The sequence below is a fragment of the Pipra filicauda genome, unplaced genomic scaffold (assembly GCF_003945595.2).
Source record: "Pipra filicauda isolate LSUMZ 115617 unplaced genomic scaffold, ASM394559v2 scaffold29_size4552773_pilon, whole genome shotgun sequence".
Taxonomy (NCBI): Eukaryota; Metazoa; Chordata; class Aves; order Passeriformes; family Pipridae; genus Pipra; species Pipra filicauda.
This window is the reverse complement of record NW_024104420.1, coordinates 3,733,640-3,751,158: the sequence shown is the minus strand read 5'-3', so window position 1 is coordinate 3,751,158 and position 17,519 is coordinate 3,733,640. Positions and strand designations below refer to the sequence as shown.

Sequence of the window (17,519 nt, the reverse complement as noted above, 5' to 3'; positions counted from 1 at the left end):
AATAATTTTCAAATTTGCAAGGTGAATGCATATCAAGTGAGGTAAGGGTGTTAGTCCTGTATATGGGAAAGAAAAAGTTTGTAAAATCACAAACACTGGAGTGTGGATAAAGTGGCCAGCTTAGAAGCTGAAGACACTTAATTTCACTGTGATTCAAGCACGGTATTAAAGAATAGAAAGTGTCGTGCACACTCCTATATATTACTGTTACTATTTGTTGCATAAGGATAGCTACAGGTTTTTTCCTCAGTGTTCTCTTATTTTCTGCAGCAATTAGAAATACCTGACCTGGGGACACCTCTGTCCCTTCAGCTCTTGAGGGGCACACGGAATCACAGAATGGGTCAGGTTGGAAGGGACAACAGAGGGTCATCTGGTCCAAAACCCCTGCTCAAGCAGGACCATCCCAGAGCACATGACACAGCATTACGCCCAGATTATTCTTGAATCAGTGAGGGAGAGTCCACAACCTCTCTGGGCAACCCGTTCCAGCGTGTGGTCACCCCGCAGTGAAGGAGTCGTTTTTCATCTTCAGGAGGAACTTCCATCAGCTTCTGCCCATTGCCTCTCGTCCTATTCCTTGGCACCACCGAGAAGAGCCTGGCTCCATCCTCTTGGCACCCTCCCTGCAGATTCCCATAGGCATTGCTGAGGGCCTCTCTCAGCCGTCCCTTCCCTCAGAGACGTTTAAAGCGGGCGCGTATCCCGGCCAGGACACGGCAGGTCGGCGCCGTGCTGGGGGCGGGCCGGGGGGCGCGGGCCGGGGCCGCCAATGGCGGCGGGCGGGCGTGGCGGGGCGGCCGCCATTGCCGGCCATGCTGGGGCTCCGCCGCGCCGCCGCCGCGCTGCTGCCGCTGCCCCGGGCCGGGCCGCCCGCCGCCACCATGGCCACGCTGCTCGTCAGCCAGGAGCGCTACGCGTGGCTGCGGGAGCTGGGGCTGCAGGAGGAGAACCCAGGCGTCTACAACGGGCGCTGGGGCGGCCGCGGGCAGGTGCGGGGAGCGGGGTGGGAGCGGGGGCGGCGGGACCGCGGGGGTCGCGCCCCCTCCGGCGGGTGGAGGGGTGAGCTCGGCCCCGCCGCTCACCGCTCCCGTCCTGCTCTAGGTGGTGACCACGTACTGCCCCGCCAACAACGAGCCCATCGCCAGCGTCCGGCAGGTGAGCGCGGCCGGGGGGCATCGCCAGCGCGGCGGGGACGGGAGGGGAGGGCAGGGGAGGAGCCCCCGGCCATAGGGGCCGGAGCGGGCCCTGTTGGGCGTTGGTTTGGGAGCTGCTCCTGACCGCGTCCCCTCTGGCACGAAAGTCCCGGCAGCGGTAATGGGTTTGTTGGGTCTGGGGGCCCCAGGGGGTGTTGGGTCCAGGGGTAGAGGTGATGTTGATTCCAGGGGCGGCTGCTGGAGCTCGTCGCAGACTGGAAGTACTGCTGGAAATACGCCAGTGGCTTTCCTGGAACGAAAACAGGCTGTTGGCCTTATTTTTTAATGTCCCCGGCCCCCTCCCCCGCCTCCCACTCTTGCGAGTATTGTTGGAAAGAGCGAGGGCCCATCCCTTCCTCTGCTCGTTTGTCCCTAAAGGGAGTTGCTGGATAGGGGCAGATTGCGGCTGTTCGGTGGGGCTGAGTGGCCAGGGGGAAGTAGGAGGGAAAGCGACGTGGCATTCACGTGGTAAATTTGTGAAAGTTTTTAGTGTGAGAATAGCGCTATGGTGCTAACTTACTTCTTTTGTATATTAGCGTTCAATTAGCCTTTGATGCCCAGTAAAACTGATGAAGTAGGACAGTCCTCCCAGCTTTTTTTAAAATACTGTTAATAACAGTAATATCTAAGATAAAACAAGACATATGAATATATATATATGTCTCCCTTACCATTATTCTTTATGGAGCATCCTTTAACATCTGAAGGAAAATTTCTGCTTATGTGGCTTTTTTGTTTGTTTTTGTTTAGGTAGCACATACGCTTTCCCTCAACAGTGATTTCAAAAGATGTGTCATATTGGGACCACATTGTGTTAGGATAGAAACATTCTGTGAAAGTGATAGCCTGTAGTGCAAGTACTCTCTACTAGAAATGTCTTGAGTTGAGTGCAGAAGCTTTTCTGTGGCATTTGTTTTGGGGTTTTCATTTTCCTAACTTTTTCTTTGACATGCTTCTTCGTATAGGCTAGTTTGGAGGATTATGAAGAAACAGTAAAGAAGGCTAAAGAGGCATGGAAGGTCTGGGCTGATGTAAGTTAACAGAGTCTTCTCTTTTATAACCTATCTCTGGCAGATGCAGGGTATTAAATTGCCCCATCAGGTGGAGGTGTAAAAATGTATTAATATTTTATGTGTTGCATTAAAGCAAAAGTCTGCAATGGAAATCTTGAGAAACAAGCCCACATAGTTTGTGCCTGATATCATTGGGGTACAAAGATAAGGACACTGACTTGTGGAAAATGTTTGTTTTGAAAAGCCAAACAGATTTAGCCAGGCTTGTGCCTGTGAGCTGTTGCCAGCAGGTCTGGTGAAGTTCATAAACCTTGTAGCAAGCAAACTATCCCTGTGCATGTGTTTCACTTCCTGTCACCACGTTTCTTTCTCCTGTGGGAACTCTACAGGATATTTGGATCAACTCATGTTGATCATCTTGTTCTCACGGGGTGAGGAAGGCTGCTGTTTGTAAACATGCTTTTTTTGTTCACCTACTGTCCTGGTGTTTCACAAGACTGCTGTGTTATTCCAAAGCTTTAGTGTTACATAGCTGTGTACAATACCTAAGCTGTTTTTCCTTAGAAAGCTGTAGTTCCCCATGAACCTCTACCAGCTGTGCCCAGCCAGCACTCATTCTGTTGATGGCTGTGCCAGGCTTGGTTCTTACAGCTACCTGCTGTTTCTTTGGTAGAAGCTGAAAACTGGATTTTGTAAGGTATTGGGCATTCTGTATTTTAGCCAGCAAAGTTTTACCTTGTCTGAAGATAACAAAAGTTTAGGAAAAATAGAACAGCTTCCTCAGGATACATTAGTACGTGTTCTTTTGTTACAATCTGTGAGTATAATGTGGGTGACTTGTAACATATTTGGAAATAATCTGAAAGCAATCTAACAGATAAAGAATCAACATTAAATGTTTCTTTAAAGGCTTTTCTCAAAGCTCTTTGCTATTAGTTTGTGAATTTTGTTGTTTGTCTGAAAGATTTTGCTTGTAAAGAGATAAGATTGCATGGTTTATGAATTTGTCAGTCCTGTTTTTACGAAGAACTGCTAGTCCTGTAAATCCTCTTGCATGTGTATGATTTGGAATTGATCCTGGCTATTGATTATTATTTAAAATACCGATACCACATGAAGAAGATCTATTAATAGTTGACATATGGACTTAATCTTTCCATGAATGATGTTTCTGTGTGTCTCAGAATCTGCTAGCAAAATAAATATCATACTGAACTTTTGAAAATGTGGTTTTAAGAACAATTCCAAGGCTCAGAAACCAGTAACTGTGCTTTTTATGAAAAATACTTGTTTCTTGAGATGCAGTTGCTTGTGTGAGGGCATTATGTGTGATGTAGCTGAGCACAAGTAGCAGAACTAATAGTCTGAATGCTGCTGGCAATATCCAGTGGAACTGAAGTTTTGAATGGACATAAATGTGCACAGTGTTACCAGTTTCCGAGAGGCAGGAAACAGTTGCTTGTAAAGCAGTGAGCGTGATAAAAATGAACAAGTAACAGAGTCTTGGGAAAGAGCACAGCAATCAATGATTGCTTACTACAAGGGTAGGGGACCCAGCAGTATATATGCAGCAAAAATCACAGATGTTTAATCTCACATAGATTCTTTGGTTTTTTTTTACTAGATCCCTGCACCTAAGCGCGGAGAAATAGTGCGACAGATTGGTGATGCCCTGAGACAAAAAATCAAAGTTTTAGGAAGCTTGGTAAGGTGTTTTCAGAAGTAGCTGAACTTTGTGGGGGAATAAGGGAGAGTGGGGCACAGGGGCGAGGGGTGTGTCAAAACTGGTTTTCTCAGTTGTTAATGTACCATTCTGCAATACTAACCTTAATGATTGTTAAACAATTGCTGTTAGTTCTGTTAGCTTCCCTAAAGAAGTTTTAATTTAAAGAAGAAGGAAATATTTTAAAACAAGTATTCTTGCATGGGAACAGTATGAAACTGTGTCAGGGGAGGGTTATGTTGGATATTAAGAACAGGCTCTTAACCCAGAGGGTTGGGCACTAGAACAGACTCTCCAGGGAAGTGGTCATGTCACCGTGCCTGTCAGAGTTCAAGGAGTGTTTGGACAATGCATGTTGTGACTCTCAGGGTGGTCCAGTGCAGGGCCAGAAGTTGACTCAATCGTCCCTGTGGGTCCCTTCCAAATCAGAATATTCTATGATTCAGTGATTCTATGAAATGATAATATATAATAGGGAAAGAAAATTTAATTCATTCTGAGCCTGTACTCTGTCTGGGAGGAGTGTTACAACTATTGCCCAGCTGTTTTCCCACTTGCCTGTCAGATAGGGCACTGTCTAGTACTAAAAGCATCCTGAAAGAGATCTTCCTGTAATACAGAGCTTTTAACCTTGAGCTCTTTCTGGTGATCTGCAGGATTTTGCCAACTGACATATGGAAATAGAAGGCTTCAGAAGCTGAGATGGTCTTAATGAGATCCACTTGCAGTGCTGTGCAGGACATAAAGGTTGAAGGACCTCTCCTTTAAAACGCTTGCTAGTTGCTAGGGAAGAAAAGAAGACAAGTGGGGAACTTGCCACTTTCCTTTTACAGGGCTTACCTGTATGTCTGCTGTTCAGAAACAGCTGTCAGTGAATAACTCCATGTGTAGTCAAGCCCATATTGTTAACCTTCAAAACTTTGTTCTGCTCTTGCCTTTGATGTTGTCTCCTCAGCAGAGTTTCTGTTGTGGAATTTGAGTGCTAATGTACTTTTGTATTCAAAACCAGTACAGCTTCCCTGGTGAGTGTGGACAGACAGAACTTCACTCTGTGTTCCTTGAACAAAACTTTTGTGGCTTATTGTCATGTTTTCCTAGTTTCCCCAAAGAGATAGTCTGTTCAGCTCTTCTATGACTAAGGAGGAACTTCAGGGTGAAAGAAGTACAGTAGGTATTCAGATTTTAGGATTTTCCCTGGATTTGGAATACATAAAAGGAATGGAATAGAAACTCATCTTTCTTATATGCCATTGGAAATTTTCAGCCTTGTCTCACAATGTCCTTGTGAAGTATCCTGGTATTTGTACTGCACTTATGGACTCACTGCTGCATTTTTTAGTAAATATATCTGATGCTCCTCCATTTTTGGTCACAGATCATGGCCATTCCTTCTATCTTGAGATGACCACAGTTGTCATAGACATGCATTTAGTTACCTTTATTTTAAGATTTGCATGGGGAGAAAAATTCCGTGGCAATCCTTCGAACCTGATTCCTCATTTAACAGCCTTTTCAAAATACAGTCATCAGTCTAAAGTAGTAGGTTGTATTTGCATGAAGTAACATCTAGATATCAGAGCATGACAGCAAAAATAAGTGGGGGTAAATGGATGACTTCTCAGTTCCTAAGTTTGCAAATTTTCTCATTTTTGGAGGAAAATGTTTTCAAATACCAGCTTATTCTCATTGATAACGTATATGTCAGCTGAGTAAATCTAACATGCTTTTAACAGAAGGATATAGCTTAGGACTGACTTCAGCTAAAAAAAAAAAAAAAAATTGATCCTAACATCCCAGGTTACTAAAATACTAAAGATATGTAGATGTTTTCAGAAGTGTCTGCAAATGAAATCTCTCAAATTCACTTTGGTATGTTGTCAAATGAGTAGTTTGCTTATGTAAAATGTAAATGACCACTTTCTTTTGCTGGAGCAGAGTAGTCCCACTTTCCCAATATGTTCCATGCCTAATCAACAATGTATGCAATGTCCTGATGAAAATCCAGTGTTTTGTTAATCTAAACATATGAACCCCATTAGTGTTGGATAGTCCTTTCAGTAGATTTGTTTTATTAAAATTTCTCCATTAATTTCCTCTCTAATTTCCTCTATTGTATGGAGATGCAACTGCTGTCTTCTTGTTTATTGTCTTATTTCTTTAAGCTGTGAATAACTCAGGAAGAGGTGATTCTCTTCTAATGAAAACGTTTGTATTAAAATCTTACCTGGTGTACAGATATAGCTGCCATTGGTGGGAAACAAAATATATGGGAGATGCAAGGGAATTAAAAAAAAATTGTCTTAATTTTGTCAGGTCTCTTTGGAAATGGGAAAGATTTTTGTCGAGGGTGTTGGGGAAGTGCAGGAGTATGTTGATGTCTGTGACTACGCTGTTGGTTTGTCCCGAATGATTGGTGGACCTATTTTGCCTTCAGAAAGTAAGTATGTATGTTTTTTTTCTTTGGGTTTGTTTGTGGTTGGTTGGTTAGTTGCTTTTTTAACAGATGAAGAGATGGAGAAGTGTCTTAAATATGTGATGTTGTAATACAGCAAGATCTCTGTTCTGTGAGTTATTAGGGAGATTTGGGAATGGATGTGCTGGTGGGCAGTAGCGCCACCTAATGAAGTTCCTGATGAAGTGGCCGGTAAGCAAGTGAGCCCATCGATTTTTCTCTACTCTTTGAAGCATTAAGTTCTCTTTGATTTCTTTGTTAATGGAGGATGGCAGAGGAAAGTATGTGAAAAGTTCAGTGGTGCACTTAGAAAAGAGAGACCTCTTTGTCAGTTATTGATTAGCACACAGTCGTCATGATGTTAACTGAATAGCTAATTATGTTGTTGTGCCATTAGCTTTTTTCACAATCCAGCTAACCTTGATCCAGTAAGCTGCAGAGCACATATAATACAGCTCTTCACAAGCTAATGCTGTGATGGACTGAGAAGTGATGCTAGATTCCTTGCTTACATGTTTTCCTTTTTTAAAAAAGATAACATTAAATGGATGAAAATTGCATTATGCTGTGTCTTTGCTTTCAGGACCTGGCCATGCCCTTATAGAGCAGTGGAATCCTGTTGGATTAGTAGGAATCATCACAGCCTTTAACTTTCCTGTGGCAGTTTATGGGTGGAACAGTGCGATTGCAATGATTTGTGGAAACGCTTGCCTCTGGTAAGATCTAGCTCTCCAGCCTGCTAACGGTATTTTTAAATTAGAGAGTTATTATCTCGGGCATGAAACTGCTGCTGAATGTCTGATGTTTCTGTATAGTTGATTCTATCTAATGTAGGCTTGATTTCTTTTTATTTTTTAGGTCCGTTTATAGTCAAAGAGCTTTGTTTTATTTTGTGATAACCTCTTTTTTGAGATATTAAGATTGGGAAGCATCTAGGTCTTAGCCAAATGGCCTGTGAATAAAGAACCCAGGCTGAGGTCTTGAAACAGTGGTAGTGAACAGTTCATATATTCAGAGTTGGTACAGCTAAGATTAAAAGTCTGAAAAGGTAACTTTATTTCCTCTTGTGGATCCTGCTTTGCTTTCGTCTGCCTGCTTCACTCTAATGCCTGGCCTAGCCCTAGTTCACATGGATTTCAGTAGAACTTCTGAATGCTCAGCTGTGGAAAGAAGCGCTTGAGTTCCTGTCTTAATATGTACCTGAAAACCAGCCTAACCAAAGTGTGCTGTATATCAGATACCATAAAAATTGCTTATTTGAATAATTTCTTATTCTTAAAGAATTGAAATAAAATTAATGTAATTCCTTTTTTTTTTTTTCTCCCCTCCTTTTTAGGAAGGGTGCTCCTTCTACATCCCTTGTTAGTGTTGCTGTTACAAAGTGAGTTCTGGTTTCTTTGCTCTCTTTTGCTTTTTAAACAGTGCTTTTCTGTTTGAGGTAGTGAACAGTGGTCAGAAGAAATACTTTCCCCTAATAGTAGCTGTATATGTAGGATGTTACCTATACTGTTGGCCATTTTTTTCTGGAACCAGGGCTGTGTTTCTGCTGAAGGTGGGCTAGCTGTGTGGTTTGCTTCCTTGTGAAAGACGAACTGCTCTTGAAATTTGGCTTCCCTCAGTCACACAATCATGTTTCAGAATCATCCCTTATTTTCTAGTATCTCAGCACAACGTCAGCACCCAGTTTCTTGGCAAATTCTTCTGACTGGCTCTCTAGACCCATATCCTGAAGACAATGTCACACAGTCTTTTTTACCCAAAACATAGTAACACCTTAGCATGCATTTCCAGGGTTCATTTTTGATAAAAAGGAAAACTCAATATCAGTAAAAAGAATTTCTCCAAAGAATAAATGCCATGGTTATTTACTTCAGGTTTATTGTTACTTTCCTTAATATATTAGCACTTAAAACATTTATTGTGTATTACAAATAACATTTATTTTAAAGTGCTAAATATAAGTAGGCCCCTTAAAATCATTAATTACTAAGTCTTGTAGCTCTCATATTAACTCCTAAGAACAATGACCCCAAATGACTACTACCCCAAAAACCCGAAGACAGTTTTAATGGTTCACTCCCTATTTGCACGTGTCAGAAATCTCTGAAATTTTTACATCTTTGATTCTAGGATAATTGCCAAAGTCTTGGAGGATAACAAGTTGCCTGGAGCAATCTGTTCCTTAGTTTGTGGTGGAGCGGACATTGGGTGAGTAAAATTTCTTGTGTTTTGTGAACCTCTATAGAAGGAATATTCTTTGAACTACTTCTCAGAAAGTTATTCTGGTCTCCAGGAGTTCCTGGTACATACACATGTTGCCATGATTTTTATCAGCTGGTCTGATACTCTGGCCCTGATCTAAATATAATAAATATGTCTACTTGCTGTTGTGAGATCAGCTGCTAACAAATAACTTCTCGGATGAGGAGACTAAATTTATATTCTATATCTGCATATGCTTGCACCCAAAGAATACAGCTAATATTAAATTCCACTCATCACGCTCTTAGGAGTTTTCAGTGTCTAGCCCACTGGCCTTTTGGATTACTTGTGGAGAAGAATATGTCCCCATTTTCCATGCTCACACAGGACTCAGCACTTGCTTATAGATTTATACTTGTGCTTGGAAGCTGTTCAAACCAAGCTTCAAACCAAATTATTTTGTTTGATTTTTACAATGTGGAAATTCCCAGTACAGATGTATACTCAGATGTATCTTTTGAGCATTTTAAGAGGAGACAAAACAGATGGCGAGCATTAAAAAAAAAGTCATAGATATGCGTATTTTCTTAGAGATCATAACAATTAGATCTGATCTCACTATGTAATTTAGACTGAATTTTAGTCTTACTACAAATGATGCTTTTACGGCCTGAAAAGGTAGAAGGAAATGGCCTTGTTCCTTGTTTCTCACTAAGGTTTCCTGCCATTAGCTCAGTCACTTACCAGATGTTTCAAAGAGGTGGTTCTGACTTTTAAAGATCTCCCTGATTGAAGCTGGTGTATGTGGAAGGTGCAAGCTGCTTTTCCATTTATGTGCTCTTCCATTGGACATGGTGGTATGTCTCCCATTATGCAGGACAGCAATGGCGAGAGATGAGAGGATGGACCTGTTGTCCTTCACTGGCAGCACAAAAGTGGGCAAGGAAGTAGCACTTATGGTTCAGGAGAGATTTGGTGAGTGTGTACATTCTCTCTATGGCTGGTACAGGCAGTGGAGCCCCATAGCATTTTAAAATAACAGCTTGTTTCAGCTGTGTTATCTTTTTCCTTTTTTTTTTGACTTGGGAAAATAGGAGTTGAAACTGCTCAGAGGTAGGTACTGCATTTTTTACTTGGTTCTGTTAGAGTTCGGCATTTTTTTCCAGGATATCCACAAATCCGTGGTCCTACAACTAATTAAGAGAAGGGTGTAGTGGTGTCCATGAATGTAATTGTGTGTAAATCGTCAAGGTGGACAGGCCTTATGGTCTTTTGGCAATGTGTTCATGAATACATGCCCACTCACCTTTTATTCCTTATAAATATAGGAGAAAAGTGATGATTTTTGAGATGCTGTTTCTGTTGCAAATATTTAAAAGTGTACAGGCATGAAGTGTACAGCAGCTCAGCTGCTGGATTCTAACTTTTTAGTTTTGAACAGAAAACCTTGTGAACATGGTTTTCTCATTTTATGCTTTTGAAGTTCATAGAAGTGTAAAAAACCAAACCAAACCAAAAAACCCAGAACAGATTACGAATGTTGACTCAGAGGTAGAATTGGGATTCTTTCAATCAGATTTTAGATAAAACAGTTGCCAGAGAAATAGGTAAGCCTAGTTAAATTTTATGTGTGCATTTTGATCTCTTATTCTTCTTTGAATTCTTTTTCTTTGTCTGCATCACACTATTCATGCTGCAACTTTTTCCTGTTTTCCTCTTTTTCTTTCCTGTGCTATTTTTGCGTATTTTTTAAGCTTCTTTGTGCCATAACTGCTGTCCATGTATCTTTCTTCACAACATGTGATAGATGTAGTGTTTGGTGTAATTTTCTGCTTTGGCTAGAGTGGTTAGTTGATTGTGATGCCTAAAACCTTTTGTTCATCCAGAAAAATATGTTTAATGAACAATAGCTCTAGTTAGAGGTGAACTCACTGACTGAGGTGTAGTGAATATGTGTGTGCATGACATAACTTATTTTGTGTGTTCTTGTTAGGTCGAAGCCTGCTGGAGCTGGGAGGAAACAATGCCATTATTGGTAATATGCACTGTAGAAATTTAGTCCTATAGATGATATTTGGAAGTTAGTGTGCACATGTTTGTAGCAAGTTGTCCCTTTTTTCTGCTTGATGGGGGCTTTTTTTGGTTGGTTGGTTGGTTGTTTTTTGTTAGGTTCCCCCCCCACCTGCCCACTGGGCTTTTAAAAGTACATAATAGAATGTTTGGGGTTTTTTCTGTCTTTGGTATTGTGGAAGGGATCCAGTTCCCAGATAAGCAACATAAATACTGTAAAGCTGAGCAACATGGAAGAAAGAAAATGTAAGCTAAATACCTAAATTGCAATCCTGTTGTGTTATAGTCTTTTGTTTCACCTTGCTCATATTCTGAACCGATGTGCTTATCTACATGTATCTCATCTACTCTTTTGAAAATCACATTTGAGCAAGTCTTTCTTTTTTTCCTGTGCTGCTTTGTAGCCAGTAGCATAAACTGGTTTTAGACTTTGAAAATTGTTTCATTTTTCATATCAAAGTCTTGCTTTTTCTGGAATTGGCTTTGAATGATTGCATAATCATTGCTTGGTTGGATTTTATCCCAAATTTAATAATACTTTTGGAGGCTTAAGAGAATTTTGTGGAATTGGTTAAACTCAGTGATATTTTGGGAGTCATTTGAGGCTTATAAAATGTCTCAATGTCTTCTAGCTGGAGGAATTGGTTCAGCTCATTGTGTATTTTTTATTATTGTACACCTGTGTGTTTAAGCTACGTTTTTTGAAAGGCCATCTGGATATACTTTACCATTGTTACTTTATGCTATGCTTCTCAGTGTGGACAAGGTGGAGAAATGGCAAGAAATTGCTTGTATTTTCTTGAATTAAAATGAAGCTGAATTTCTTTGCAAGCATTATTGCAAAAGGCTCTCTTCAGTAGTTCAGACCTTCATTAATGTCCAATTGTATGTGTCTAATTCCAGTTGTAAAGAAACAATAAGAGTTTCAAGGTATTTCTGTATATCTTAACTGTGCTGTGCTAGTGCAATGGCTCTTAGTGCTTCTTGACCAACTTGTCAGTTTATAATATTGTGTAGGCATCTTAAGTCTTGTGGATTGCCTGTTTACTTCAGTAACATGCTCATGTTTTTATTTTTTTAAAGTGTTTGAAGATGCAGATCTGAACCTAGTCATCCCATCTGCTCTATTTGCCGCGGTGGGAACAGCAGGTCAGAGGTGTACAACTGCTAGAAGGCTGGTGAGTAAATGTGTATTGTCTGGTTTGGGTAGCTCTGCATTTTAACTTAGTTCCAAATTAGCTTAGAAAATGCCTGACAATTCCTAATACTATGAAGAGCGACAAATAATATTTGAAACACATTTTTACTTAGTATAAGTAAATAAGTATGATGGAAAAATAAGACTATGGTTTCATTCCACCATAATTCTAGATCTAAACAGTTTCTTTGTATGTGTTTTCAAAGGTATGTGGTGCTAAAAGCCCAGAAAATAATACTTGGCATGCTTCTGTATTTCTCTCTGTTTTCATTGCCAGAACTTCTTTGCTTGTGACTGCTACACATTTTGGTGCAGGCTTTAGATTTCAGCAAAGCAAGGGGCTGTGTGTTGCTTACTTTGTTAATAGTTTTTAACCAATCATTTTCAACAAGTTTAAAGGTGTTAGAGTGTCAGTCAGTGTTTATATAGTCTTTTCAGAGTTGGGTTGATTGGGTAAATATTAGTCAAAATTGATTTGGGTGTATTGGAAGGGCAGTGATTCCTCAAATTGTAGCAATAAAATGACTTGAGTATTTGTCCTAGAACACTTAACTGAAGTGTTTACAGAACACATCGATGTCACTGATAAGAGATCAGGTAAAATTAAAGCAGGGTTTTGTTTCTTCACTTGCTTTAAATCTTCATGGTGAAGATTTTATGTATTCGTTTTCTAGTGTTGGTGCTGTTTGGAGGCCCTACTCAGTGTTGCTCATATTTAGCAAATCACAAAGTTAAAAATAAACACAATCTCCACACTTCATTCATTCCTCTTCAAAGTGCAATGGTATCCAGGAATGGTTACATAGACTATGCTGTCTTACACCTTTCTTTCCACATTTTAGTTTCTCCATGAAAGCATCCATGATGAGGTGGTGGCAAAGCTTGCTAAGGCCTATGCCCAGGTCCGCATCGGTGATCCATGGGATCGTAAGTAACCCATTTCCAGCTCACAGATTTAGGAGACAAGTTTGTCTGTTTCTTTCTCTTTAAATTCCAAATGGGTTGTAGGTCAAGAATATCTAGTTTTAGCAGTTTACCTGGGAGTAGAAATAGCTGGTTTCATTTAGAATACAAACTCTGAAAGGAAGATGAAGAATCTGGCTAATACTGCTCATCTTGGACAGATGAAAACGTTAGTCCCAAAATGTCACAATAAGAGTACTTGCAAATGTATACAGTTTTGCTGAAAGTAAGCATCTGAACCTTCTGTTTTTAGCTGACACTCTGTATGGGCCTCTTCATACCAAAGAAGCAGTGAAAATGTTCCTTGATGCAGTAGAACAAGCGAAACAACAGGGTGGCTCTGTGGTCTGTGGTGGAAAGGTGACTTTAACTTTTATTTTTCCTGCTACATTTTGTGCTCTAGGAAAAAACACAGTAACATGGTGGCTTAGACCAAGACTGTTTTTCAGTTTGTTCTGTCAGCCACTACAGGATGTTAGTTTAGTCAGTCTGAGAATGTTTGAATAACCTTGTCTTCAGGGTAGAGGTGATTGTACTTGGAAACTACCTTCTCCTTCAAGAAATGGTTAAGAGCTTTTGGCTCTTTCTTATACCACTCTCCTGTAGCAGGTGATGGTGAAAATAAAAACAGCATTGTAAATGGTGAATGTCAAATGTATAACAAGGAAAATAGTGGAAATCCCTGAATTCACAATATCAAACTGCAGGAAATACTGAAGATTCAAGACAGCCACTTGCATATTTTCGTCATATGGGATATTTAATTCTCCTTGAAGTAACATTCTGGGAATTCTTGTCTTTCGCTGGCACCTTCTTTATTCTTGATACCTTTAAAATTCCAATTAGCATACAAGTTGGAGAAAAGAAGTGTTTTTAGTCTCAGCTGCTAGAGTTTGCAATTTGGTTACCTCCTTAGTCGACATAAGCTATGCTTCTATATTTTAAATACTTAAGTAAAATTTAAGTTACCTACTCAGATTACCTGAGCTTCTGTCTCTGATTGCTAGACACAACTGTAGTAGTCAGACCATGAGGGATTCCTTTCCTACACTAGTGCTAAGCTAGATGCTAATTTAAACTTACTCAGTTGCTTTTTATGTGTTTTGAAGGTTATAAATCGCCCTGGAAACTATGTCGAGCCGACCATTGTGACTGGCCTTCCTCATAATGCGCCCATTGTCCACACTGAGACATTTGCCCCCATACTGTATGTGCTGAAATTTAAGGTAAAATAACAGTAGGGAACTAGTCAGGTGTCAAGGATGCTAACAGAAGAGTCAGGAGAGAGATGTCAGATGTATGTCATGTCCATGCAATTCTCCCAGCACTTCAAGAGGTGGTAACTCTTGTTCTGCCCAGTGAAGTATCCACTATAATAGCTCACCTCACTGCATAGCTACATTTATGTGAAGAGCACTGGAGTTAAGAGTCTGCACAGGAATAGATTTCTATTGTTTATGTTGTATTGTTGATATTGTTCCTATCTGTTGAAAAGCAGAGAGTGTGTTTTGTGCAGTGGTGGAGGTATTGCTGTCATGGTACGTGTGTGTTTGCCCAGTGGTATTCAGTACATTTTTGTTATGGCTGTGATATGTTGGGGTTTTTTTCTCACAGTGCTTCTTTGTAACTGCTTTACCTTGAATAATCATGGCTTAACCACTTGTACATGTTCCTTCTAGGAGGAAGAGGATGTTTTTGCCTGGAATAATGAAGTAAAACAAGGTCTTTCCAGCAGTATCTTTACCAAGGATTTGGGAAGGATTTTCCGCTGGCTTGGGTATAACTTAAATTATTTTTCTACCTTCCTGAGGCATAAGTTCACAGTCTTCCATGTATTTTGTAAACCTATGCACAATTCTAGCTGAGCATTTTATAGCCCTCATTTTAGGAAAGGAGGGCTTTAGGAAAGGAGCCTTTCCTGATCCTAAGGAGGAATTGTGTCTTATCCTTGTAGGCCAAAGGGTTCTGACTGTGGCATTGTGAATGTTAACATCCCAACCAGTGGAGCTGAGATTGGAGGTGCTTTTGGTATGTTATTTATGCTTTTTTTCCTTTTCCTTCAAATGGGAAAGTCCTCTAACATTTGATCTAGAGGCTTGGTATTATTCCTCAGACTTCACTTTTTTTTTAAAGTCAGAATTTTTTTTTTTATTTTTGTAACAACTCTGGAAGAGAATAAAACATTACCCCTGTAAAACTGTTATAATTTAGGTCTCCCCTTTTTATTTTTCAAGGTTTTAATCAGTCTATTTAAATGACTAAATGTGAAGAAATCAGTGAAGTTAATTTTGAGCTATACTGCTTTAGCAGTAAAGAGATACTGGCCAGAGGTAGTTGGATTTAAACCCTCACATACGGATATTTTAAAAATACCTCTGTTTAGTTTTTAAAAATTCCATGGGTTATTTCTTTCTTCCCATCAAAGGAATGTAAGTCAGAGGTATGTTCTGAAGGTGTTTAGAGGTATGGCCAGGTGGAAAACTGTTTAAAACAGTTTTTAAACAATCTTGAGCATTTTTGTTGTGAATATTTACATGTTTATATAAGATCCATAACCTATAGTATTTTCATGAAAAAGTCTTTAAATAAGCATTTTTGCCTTTATTTCTCTTTTTTTTTTTTACATATTTAAGGAATTGAGGGAATAGAAGAAGAAATATTCACCTTATTATTTAAACAGTACAAGAACCAGCACATTCTGGTACTCTTGTCTCATGTTAAGACAAAATATCTTTAAAACAAGGTTGTTTGTTGCCACGATGATGAGATTTCAACTCCAGGCAGATATTTTTTTGCATCAAGCATGAGGGAGATAGCTAGCTGTGGGTATTTTGTGGGGTGGTGTTCTAGTAATTCAGTTCAGATAGGGAATAAGGGCAAAGGAATAGTTTTTCCCCATGTATTTTTGTAAAATGTCTCACTTCTTGGAGTTAGTCCAGATTCCCATGCTCCAAAAAAAAAAAATCAAATTTAATTTATAACCTTTTTTCCACAGGTGGTGAAAAGCACACTGGTGGAGGAAGGGAATCTGGAAGTGATTCATGGAAACTTTATATGAGACGGTCTACTTGGTAAGACAGACCTTTTAAATTCCAAATAAATGTAAACTGCAGATAAACTTTTAAAACACATAAATCTTTAACTACAAGGAGACTATCTTTACTGAATGTGAGATAACTATATATGAGTGTAATTGCCTTTTCTTCACATTCCTTAGAAGATTATTTGAAGGGGTTTTATGAAGATCTTTTTTTCCTTTCAAAAGGAAAAAAAAACCCTGGTTTTTTTTTCCCTCTTGCTTGATTTTAAACTCATCTAAAAATTAAATTACTGGAACCTGTCAGGAAATACATAAAGTGACAACCACAGTGAGGAAACCACTATTGCCACTGGTGGGTGATTTAGCTATGTTTTGGTTATCTAACCCCAAATCTCCTGACAGCCCATAGTGGTTGACCGTTCACATTCCCTGCTGGCCTTCACAGCCTTTACCTGTGCTAACTTTGGTTTTATGAACGTGAGAAATCCCACTTTGCTTTTTCGATCTGGATGTTGTCACAGTAAAAGATTAAATAGATAAAGAGAAGTAGATCCTCTATCAAGGAAGAAATAATGGGGAATGTGGTCTTTCCCTGAATATAGTTACTAGGTTGAAAACTGGAGTAAAGTCAGTTCATAACTTTAAATAGGCAAACTGCGTACAGAAGCCTTTTGTTTACATGTGACAGACATCAGAAGCCTTGTACATAAGAAGTGGACTGCATAATCTGTCTCAGTGATTCACTAAGTCTGGTCTCTAAATACTTGTTTCTCTTCCAGTACAATCAACTACAGCAAGGATTTGCCTCTGGCTCAAGGAATCAAGTTTCAGTAACAGCCTTATGAATGGTGGTGCTATGAAGTCTCCTACCATTTCAGAATCAAGCACCTTCTAAGCATTATGGGGATAAAAATTTATTATCTGAAACCAATTCTATCAGAAAATCATCAACTCTAAAATTGCTTCACTTTCTATGTATGAATTTATTACTTCAGTCTTCAAATGAGAGAAGTATATGGTCTTTGGGAAGAAGGGAGAGGGACTGATACTAACAATCTTGTATTCAGGTGGCCTGGATAACCTGTTGCCTTACCGCTGTGTTTCAGTACCAGCACTGTATCCCTTCCCTTCCCACCATTCCCTGATATTTCCAGCTCGAACACAGCTTGTGCTTCAAGCTGTGTGCCGAGTTTCCTGCAGATAACTGGTGTTGTGGGGGTGGGCAGTACAGGGCTATTTTTCAATGCACAAATAAAGGTACATTTTGTGAGATAGCTTGGGCTTGTTGTTTGTTTTGTTCATTGTTTCGGAGCAGGAACATTCAGCTAACTTTGTTTTCACACACTGGGCTGCAAGCTGAGGGAATAGCATTGGGCTAAAAGGACTGCTTTTGCTTTCCTGCTTCTCTTTCAGAAAGGAGACATTCATTGAATATGTTAGGAGATATAGAGTAAGGCCAAGGACTACTGTAGTCTTTTGGAACCTTCTCTTAATGCTAGAAAGGGTTACAGCCAATTCAGGTTGTCACAGCTCTTGTGACACCCTACAGCCAAACCAGCTGAAGCACTGAAGATGCAATCAGAAGGGAATACTCCTCCTGAGGGAATTTGCCAGGAAAATTGTGGATGAGGGGAAGGCTGTGGATGTGGTCTATCTAGACTT

At 40.0% G+C, this 17,519-nt stretch overlaps 1 protein-coding gene across 1 annotated transcript; it reads left to right on the top strand.

The window, feature by feature from the left end:
• The first annotated feature begins 816 nt into the window (after window positions 1-816).
• On the top strand, window positions 817-17,131 carry ALDH7A1 (aldehyde dehydrogenase 7 family member A1). The gene is made up of 18 exons (XM_027710273.2): window positions 817-992; window positions 1,105-1,158; window positions 2,162-2,227; window positions 3,834-3,914; window positions 6,246-6,369; window positions 6,968-7,100; window positions 7,721-7,765; window positions 8,515-8,592; window positions 9,464-9,561; window positions 10,580-10,621; window positions 11,740-11,834; window positions 12,697-12,781; window positions 13,071-13,177; window positions 13,927-14,043; window positions 14,497-14,594; window positions 14,772-14,845; window positions 15,813-15,888; window positions 16,637-17,131. Exons 1-18 carry the CDS (start codon window positions 885-887, stop codon window positions 16,689-16,691), a joined length of 1,536 nt encoding a protein of 511 aa, XP_027566074.1. The 5' UTR covers window positions 817-884; the 3' UTR covers window positions 16,692-17,131.
• The last annotated feature ends 388 nt before the right edge of the window (window positions 17,132-17,519 follow it).

Excerpts from the sequence above, each read along its gene's own strand:
- ALDH7A1 (XM_027710273.2), top strand. The coding sequence starts at position 885 with ATGGCCACGCTGCTCGTCAGCCAGGAGCGCTACGCGTGGCTGCGGGAG. Across the intron at positions 7,101-7,720 it reads TGTGGAAACGCTTGCCTCTG|GAAGGGTGCTCCTTCTACAT; the intron begins GTAAGATCTAGC and ends CCTCCTTTTTAG. Across the intron at positions 8,593-9,463 it reads TGTGGTGGAGCGGACATTGG|GACAGCAATGGCGAGAGATG; the intron begins GTGAGTAAAATT and ends CCCATTATGCAG.